At 36.6% G+C, this 9279-nt stretch overlaps 1 protein-coding gene across 1 annotated transcript; it reads right to left on the bottom strand.

Moving 5' to 3' along the window:
* On the bottom strand, positions 742-2133 carry LOC109835388. Its single transcript, XM_020403363.1, has one exon. The coding sequence runs from the start codon at positions 2131-2133 to the stop codon at positions 742-744; it is 1392 nt and encodes a 463-aa protein (XP_020258952.1).

Here is a 9279-nt window from a genome sequence, read left to right as displayed (position 1 = left end):
TGCACTTTGGCGGGTGTTTCACATAAACCCTTGAACTTTGTTTATCTTATTTAACCCTCCTAAACTCTAGGGTGTCTCACAAAATCCCTTTAAACTTTTCTGACAGTTCTCTCTGCATGTAGTTTACAAATAATTAAATTTTTCTTAGTGAAAAAAAAAACCCATAATTTAATGGTGGGGCATACATTTGCTGTTTGGTGTAAATGAAAAATAAAACAATTTGAAAAGTTTCTCTCAAGAACATTTTTATTATTTGCAAACTACAGATAAGGGGGTTAGTGAGACAAAAAAAATAAATAAATACAAGTTTAGGAATGTTTTGTATGGCACCCAAAGTTAAAGAGCTTGTGTGAAAACTCCAAAAGTCACAAATTTAAAGAGCTTGTGTGAAAACCTCCAAAACTCGGGGTTATATGAAATTAATCCTCTCTTTAATGGAAAATAAAAGTATGAACCTGCAACTGCAAGCGCCCGAAATCTGTTGACAAATCCTACCAGTATTGAGGCCCTATCCACTCATCCCATGGGCTGGACCAAGCCCACCAAAGGTCCTAGTCCGCAGATAAAACTTTGGTTTGGATTGAGGGCTACTCCGGAAAGAATCTATCAATTTATTATTTTTTTTGGTAAATGAAAAGCTTTATTCATCCACCAAGTATGAAAAAATATACACATCAAGATACTCGGTACATTAGTTACTGAGATCACAGAAAAAAATTACAAAAACCTGTAACCAGCTCTTCAAATCAAAGGAGGACTGTTAAGCATTATGGTTGAGATTTCAAATTTGATGACCTTGACTAGATGTTCCGCACTTTTAAATTTTTGAGTGAAAAGCCTTGCATTCCTCTCTTGCCATAAGATATATATTGATGCCGTCAGTGCTAATCTTCTGAGCTGTGCTTGTATTCCTTTGCCTCTTGATCTTGTGAACCAGTTCAACAGCAATCTCAAATTGCATGATTTCCACCGAAAATTTAACCAGTCCATGATAGAGTTCCATATATAGCAAGAGAAGTTACATTCAAAAAATAAATGGTCCCTCGATTCCATTCTAGCACCTGAGCATAAGTAGCATGAATTTGCACTGATGATCCCCCTCTTTATCAGTCTATCTTGTGTAAGGAGTCTGTTTTGAACTACCAACCAATTGATAAAAGAATGTTTAGGAACATTCAGTCCCCCCCCAACAGTTTTATGCCATGGGACTAAGTTTGTTTCAGGGGAGAGTTTTCTATACAATGCTGAAAGTTTTAGCTTTGAATTAATATAGCACGACCTGATAAGATTTGTCACATTGTCAGCACCTCCAAATTCATTCAACACTTTATCCCTTGTTTTGATCACTTGCTTCCACATCCATGAGTCATCTGGTTTTGCTCTAACTTGCCATATATTTCCATGTTTAAGATATTTTCCATGGATCCATTTGATCCAAAGTGACTCCTTATTGGTGTGTATGAACCATATGCTTCTTAATGCTGAAGCAATGTTCCAGATTTGAGCTGAAAAGATCCCCAAGCCACCTTGATTCATCCCTAAGCATACTTTATCCCAAGACACAAGAGGACTCCTGGAGGTTTGATCAGTTGCACTCCATAGAAATTTCCTACAAATCTCATCAATTTTGTGAAGTACCTTTACAGGTAAGATGTAATTTGATGTCCAGTAGATTAGCACTCCAAGAATTATACTTTTTATAACTTGTAACCTGCCTGCATAAGATAATTTTCTGTTCTTGGTCCAGTTCATGAATTGACCTGTGATTTTCTCAAACAGAGGATTGCAATCCATAAATGAAAGCCTTTTAGATATAAGAGGTACTCCAAGATACTTTATTGGAAAAGACCCCTCTTTGAATCCAAGAATATTAGCAATTTCTGCCTTAACTGAATCCTCCACCCCACCATAGTAAATAGAGCTCTTGTCTGGATTTGCCTCTAAGCCTGAGACTGCACCGAAATGCCTGATGCACTGATATAACTTTTGAACAGAGAAAGCTTCACCTTTAGCAAATAAAAGCAAGTCATCCGCAAAAATTAGGTGAGTGATTTGCAGCTTCTTGCAGTTAGGATGAAATTTAAATGATCTGTCCTCTTTTAAGGAGACCATGCTTCTTGAGAAATACTCCATACCCAATATGAAGAGATACGGAGAGAGTGTCCTCTTTTAAGGAGACCATGCTTCTTGAGAAATACTCCATACCCAATATGAAGAGATACGGAGAGAGGGGATCCCCTTGTCTCAATCCACGTTCTTGAGAAATACTCCATACCCAATATGAAGAGATACGGAGAGAGGGGATCCCCTTGTCTCAATCCACGTTCCCCTTTAAAGTATCCATGGAGTCCACCATTGAGAGAGATAGAGTATTTAGGAGTAGTAATGCAAACCATTATCCAGTTAATCAACACATTTGGAAATCCCAACCCCATGAGCATATCTCTGATGAACCTCCAACTAATAGTGTTAAACTCTTTCTTGATATCAATATTTAGCATAACCCTTGGGGAGATTTTTTTCCTGCTTTAGCTTTTAACCAACTCATGAGCTAACATGATGTTACTAGAGATCTGTCTCCCTTTAACAAACGCACTTTGTGCTTCATTCACAAGATGTCCCATAACATGTTTTATTCTATTTGCAATTATTTTTGATATGCATTTGTATATACAATTGCAGCAAGAGATTGGTCTAAAATCAGAGGGGGTTTTAGGACATAGTACCTTTGGTATAAGAGTGATTGAAGTGGAGTTTGTAGTCCCCAATAACTTGCCAGTTTTGAAAAAAGTTTCAATTGCCAAAGTGATCTCTTCTCCGATAGCAGGCCATGCATTTTTGAAGAAAGACATACTATAACCATCAGGCTCTGGTGCTTTATCATCAGACATTGAGAACATTGCATTTTTAATTTCATCCTTAGTCACTGGAATTGACAGCTCCCTGATTTGAGATTCAGTTAGGCAAGGTCCTACTTTGATGATGCTCATATTTGGAGGGGAAGTGCTAACTGCTTTGCCCATAAGGTTTTTATAGTAAGATACAAGTTCCATAACTATCTCATCTCCATCAATGATCTTATCACCCCTATTATTGTAAAGGGCCACAACTCTATTATTATGTCTGTTAGATTTAGCTACAGCATGGAAGAACTTGGTACATCTATCTCCATTCATACTCCAAGCTATTCTGGCCTTTTGTTTGTAGAATGATAGCTCACAATCAAGAAGTTTGTTGTAGGTATAGAAACATTCCTTTTCCTGTTCAATAAGAGTAGAGTTGAGAGGGTTTGATTGAAGAGTTCTTTGTGCGTCCTCTAATGCAATTTTTGCCCTTTGCACTTGTTCACTAATGTTATTGAAGTGTTTCTTGTTCAGGTCCTTCAGAGCTCCTTTCAACATTTTAAGCTTAGAGTAAACTGAGAACACAGTGTGTCCTTGGACAGGAGTTTGCCAGATATTTGTGACTATGGGCAGGAACCTGTCATGCTTGATCCACATCTTAAAAAATCTGAAAGGCTTTTTCCCCTGGATTAGATCTTCATACACAGATATGATGCCTGGGGAGTGATCAAAAAAGCTTGGAGTCATGTACTCAACATGGCTAGAGTTAAATTTATTAATCCAAGTATCATTGACCAGGGTTCTATCCAGTCTACTCCAGATCCTGGAGATTGCACCCTGCTTGTTATTCCAGGTGTAGAAACATCCTATAGTTTTCAAGTGATTTAGAGAGCAATCCTCAATAAACTTGTAGAAATCTTTAGTGTCCTCCTCAGTAAGATTTACTCCTCCTAGTTTTTCTTCATCACTAATCATTGCATTGAAGTCCCCAGAAAGGATCCATGGCAGATTCCCTATCTTTTGAGCAGTGCTATTAAGATCATTCCACAACTCTTTTCTAGCATCCAAATGGTTGAAGCTATATATAGTTGAGATGATACAGTCCAATCTTCCATCTATTGACTTGACAGAGCAATCAATATGTTGATCAGTCTTGTTAATGACTTGAATATCAAAAAAATTTGGACCCCAATGAATGATAATCCTGGCTTTCCTTGAAGTCCTGACATTAGACACCCAACTCCAATTGTTGGCAATCCTCTTGGTAGTAATGGGAATTGAAGATTCCTTAACTTTTGTTTCAAGAAGAGCTAAAAAGGATAAATGGTATTGCTTTATGTGATTCCTTAGGGATCACTTCTATCAATGTTCATTCCTGAAATACTTGAGATAGCCTTCCTGACTTTATTGCCTTGAATAAGAGTCCACGAATCATTCATGTTCATAGGGCTAATATTTTCTTGAATAAGAGTCCACGAATCACATCAATTTAGTTCCTACTAGAACTCCGGTTCAAATTAAGTCCTACTCCTCGTAGAATTATGGAAACTTTAGTCAATAAATAAAGCCTTAAACCTCCAAACTTCAACATTAAAACTCTTACTAAGCTTCCGAGATGGAGAAATCAATGCGAGGCAACAACACTGCAATAAGCAAGAGAGAGTCGGAGCCTTCTCCCCCTCATGAAATCCCAAAGAGCGTGTTGTTTATGATCAGAGGCCAACTTAGCCCAAGTGGTTGCGTGAGCTTTGCTGTGACCTGCAAGGACTGGAAGTACATTGCTGATAATGCTCCGATGATGACTAAATCAAGTGCCGGCCGTCGCAGTCGAAAGGCTGGTTTATGAAGTTGAAGGATGCAAGGTTCTTTGTTCATATTGAGTAAAAAGTCTAATAAATGTAAATCACCAAGGTTATGCAAATTTTTTCGAGCATTGTTGCAATTCAGTTCTTTTCAGGAGGCTATTTGTAATTTTTTTATTTTTTTATTTTTTTTAAATCTTATTTTTTAATTTTTTCTTTATTTATAGTTTTTAGGTTTTTCAAGGAGTTGCTTGTAAATTGTAGATCCTTATGGGGCTCTTTGTATTTTTTAATTATTTAAGGACTATGTTGTAAATTTTAGATGTTTCCATTTTGGCAAAAGATCTTTCCAAATATCAGAGGATTAAAAAATATCTGGATTCAGGGGGTTAATATGCAAATGAGGATGATTAATTGGTATATGCAATCATGGTGGGGACACGCAAACGGGATGATTAATATGCAATAGAAGTGAATGAGTTAAATGATTGGGAATGAGAAATGGTGATTACTTTTAGAAAGTTAAGGGGTATATAATGATGTCATTTTAGATCTAATTCTGAAGAGAAAACAGTCCCGGAACTATAATAACAATCCCTCCTCCTTCATTATTTAGTCATAAATCTCTAGAGTATTTCATATTAATGGACAAAGTAGTCCCATCTAATATCCTCTAAAAATTTAAACCAAACATGTCACTATTCTATTTTAAAGGAAAAAGGGTTATTGACTCAAAATAATACCCAATCCAAACATTATAGTAAGAGCAAACAAAACACAATAATAGAAAATGGAACTTTTAATAAGCAGTCAAGCTTCAAAACCTTTCATTAATTAAAGGAACAAAAACCAAGCATAACTTATAGGTTTTCAGAGGGTATGAAAAATGAAGAACCAACTTCTTTACTAACTTGGAGGAAAACCCAGTAACCCAAACTAATCGAAAGGGAAATAATATATGAAAATTAAAGAAAACATTGAAACCATAGTCTCATAGAGACAATGGTGTAAAGACTAATAACTAAGTTAATTAGATGAGCAAGTATTTAAAGGGAGAGTGCAGAGGACAAGATGAAGGTCAGAAAGAAAAAGATGGTGAGAACAGACTAAAGGCAACTTAGGCTTTGCAGAACGTTTGGAGCTTTCTTTTGGTTCCAAGAGAAAGATGGTGAGAACTTAGAAGGCTTGCTACATTTTACTCTGTCCTCAACTTAGGCTATGGTTCCACTTACTCTGATTTGGCCCTTCTCATATTTTTGATCTCTGTGACTGCAATTGTAGGCAGTGTACAACTTCTAAAAGAGGAAAAGACAGTTTGAAAGGAAGAGGGGAAGACTTCTCAATTTTCTAATATCGATTATAGGCTATAGATTCTTATTTACAGTTAGGAGGGGTGTTTGTTTACATGAAAGTGAAAAAATAAAAGAAAAACTCACATTTATCATTTTTATGTGTTTGTTTTATTAAAAAAAATGTCTAAGCCCTTTTCTTAAAAGCCCCTCAACATTTAGGGCATGTGACTAAGCCCCAAAAATATACTTTTCATGTGTTTAAGCCCTTTAATTATACAGTGCCAACTAAGCGTAGATATAAAATCACGTGCTTCTCTCAAAAATATCCCTCATAATATCCCATGTTACTTTTGCAGTTAACCCCCCAAATTCTAGGGAGCTATTTGCAAAATTCCTATGGAGTTTGTTTGAAAATTCTAAAACTTTTAAGAAATTTACACAAAATTTTTATGGGTTATTTGCAATTTTCATTGCAATTTCTGAAACTTATAGGGTGCTATTTGCAAAATTGTCTAGGGGTTAGTTTCAATTTCTAAAATGTTTGGCGGTTTTTGTAAAAATTTTAGTGGCTTGTTTTTTATTCTTCTTGAAACTTTTGGAGGCTCTTTGCAAAATTTTTAGGTAGTACTTTCATTTCTTTAAACTTTAACGGGTTTTTTACAAAATTTGTTAGAGAGTTATCTGTGATTTTTTAAACTTCCAAGTTGTTTGGAAAGTTAAAGAGACAATTGTATAGGTTGATTATGAACTATGAAGATTACTTGTTAGAGAGACAACTATAACATGTTTAATTGTCTACGAATAAGATATAAAAAAAATTATACAACGAACGTGTTTATAACATTTATACAATGAATGTTAATTTTGAGTGTTAACTTTTACATGTTGGTTGTTAAGTTTAGAATAATAACTATTAATTTTATAGATTATATGTTACAGTTAATAGGCATTTAGCAGCTAAGTAATGTAATTATTGTTGGGAATATAAGCTATTTAGAGTATAATTCAGTTAATAATTTTCAGATCACTTAATGAATTAATATTGTAACACAGATAATTCAAACGATAAAAATGAGGGTTAGAAATACGGCCTGATGGTCAAGGCGTGCAAGCACTGTCCCAAGAAACTAATTGCCCCATCTCGTACAGGGCTACGCGGCAAAAGTTCCCGGAGATACAACGACCCTCGGTCAAGCGACCTCCTTCTCGTCGGCACGAGCTTCAAGAAGGCTTTGCGAACTCTTCTAGACTTTCAGGGAACCAGCAAAAGTGTAACAACAGTAAAATGAAGAGGAAGAACAGAGAAGAAGAGAGAATACGTTGTGTGCCGTTATCAAAACATTTCCGTTACATAATTAATTCGCAAAATGTTTATCACGTTTTTAATCACACTAATAAATATTTTCCGTTACAAAATATTTCGGTTACAAAATATTTATCACATGTTAATTGTTCAAAAATAAAAATTATATTTTAATTATTTAAAAATAAAAATGTAGCAGATTAAGGGCCCCTCAATCCGGAGCTGCATTCGTGTCCGCAGGTCGTGTGCGCGCGCCACCCGACCCGACCCGAACCCGAGCCCGAGCCCGGCCCGGCCGGCACGCGCGCGTGTGGTGTGGAGCATAACCTTTGTTTTCTTCTAAGCATAGGAGAGAAAGGGAAGGCTTATAAAGAGCCCACCTTCCCATCTCTTTTCCAATGTGGGACTAAAGTTTTCCTCTTTTCCTCTACAAGCCCAAGTTTTAAGTTATCTTTATTATATAACTCCAACAATTCCCCACATAACTTAAAACTTAAAATAATTCAGAAATAACAATAAAAGAAGAACTTAAAAATAAATAAGATTGCTGGTTCCCTTATACTATGTAATAGGTGGAGGTACCTTTCGGTTTGAACCTTCACTTAGTGACAGTTGTATAGATCCGTGAGAGCTTGGTGGACTTCGCCTTGAACCAGTCCCATTTATCGGATTTCTACAGAAAGCACACATAGTACAGTTTTGAAGAATTCTAAACGGGTTGCGCTATTATCGGCCTTGCGCAGGTATCTTTCATGTGTGTTACTAGGGAGCAGCCCTGATCCCATAGTCGCGGCCTCACAACTACACACATATAGGTGAATCCTAATAAGGATGCGAGCAAGTAAGCATCCTGCCTCATGGGTCTTGGATTCATTAAGAGTTAGACTCAACCTTTCACTTGCTTTTTATGAGCACTGATCACCCTAGGGATGGGAGCAAATGAATTCAGTGCTCCTCACAATTAATCACTCATTCAGTTTGTTTCTACCCATTGAACCTCTGCGAGGTTGGGTTGCCACTGCAGTGATTTTTCTTATGGGCTTAACCCCATCCCCCTCGATGATTCTAGGACCACTGCCCTAGATAAGCCTTTAGTTAAGTGATCTGCAAGATTTTTCTCTGATCTTACAAAATCTAAGGCTATTATATGGTTTTTCATCTTATATCTCAAGGATTTATGTCGCACTTTCAAGTGTCGATTCATCTTCACATTTGCATTCTCTTGATGGCATTTGTCAATCGCTGACCTGCAATCACAATGAATAGAAATAGCTGGTAATGGTTTTTGCATTAGTGGAATTTCAGTTAGTAAATCTTTCAACCATTCAGCTTCTATACTAGTAGTATCAAGAGCTATCATTTCTGATTCCATTGTACTTCTAGCCATTACAGTTTGTTTAGTAGATTTCCAGGGCACAGCTCCTCCTCCTAAAAGGAACACAAATCCTGTAGTGGATTTTACATCTAGTGAGTCACTAATCCAATTTGCATCTGAATAACCTTCTAGTACAGATGGGTAACCTTTATAGTGTAAACCATAATTTATAGTTCCTTTTAGATATCTCAAAATTCTTTCTAAAGCATCCGAGTGACTCTTATCAGGATTTGATGTATATCTAGGGCTGGCAATGGTACACAATTCCATTCCAACCAATTCATGTACCAACCGTACCAAATACGTTGGTATACCATCAAATTGGTACATGGTACACGGTACAGTATACCGTACCAACTTCAAAATATGGTACAGTACGTGGTACACATTTTCCTCTACCATGGTATACCGTACCTACCAACTTATATTATATTAAATTATTTAATATATAAATTATATATATATCATTAAATCTCAACCATAGATTTAAGGAAGATAAATCTCAACCGTGGATTTTTTTTAACCCTCCCCCCAAAAAAGCCAAAACCCCTCAGGCCCTCACCCAGCCGCCCCCAAACCTAAATACCTAATCGCACAGATCTCATCTCTCCTCCTTCTTTCTCTTCGAAGCGGCGACAGCAGAAGCGTGCTCCGACGATCCCGG

The sequence above is a fragment of the Asparagus officinalis genome, chromosome 3 (assembly GCF_001876935.1).
Source record: "Asparagus officinalis chromosome 3, Aspof.V1, whole genome shotgun sequence".
Classification (NCBI taxonomy): Eukaryota; Viridiplantae; Streptophyta; class Magnoliopsida; order Asparagales; family Asparagaceae; genus Asparagus; species Asparagus officinalis.
The sequence above is the reverse complement of the archived record's forward strand: the minus strand, read 5'-3'. Positions and strand labels throughout refer to the sequence as shown.

What these genes read in the sequence shown, in the direction of transcription:
- LOC109835388 (XM_020403363.1), bottom strand. Translation starts at nt 2,133, where the DNA reads ATGGAGTATTTCTCAAGAAGCATGGTCTCCTTAAAAGAGGACAGATCA.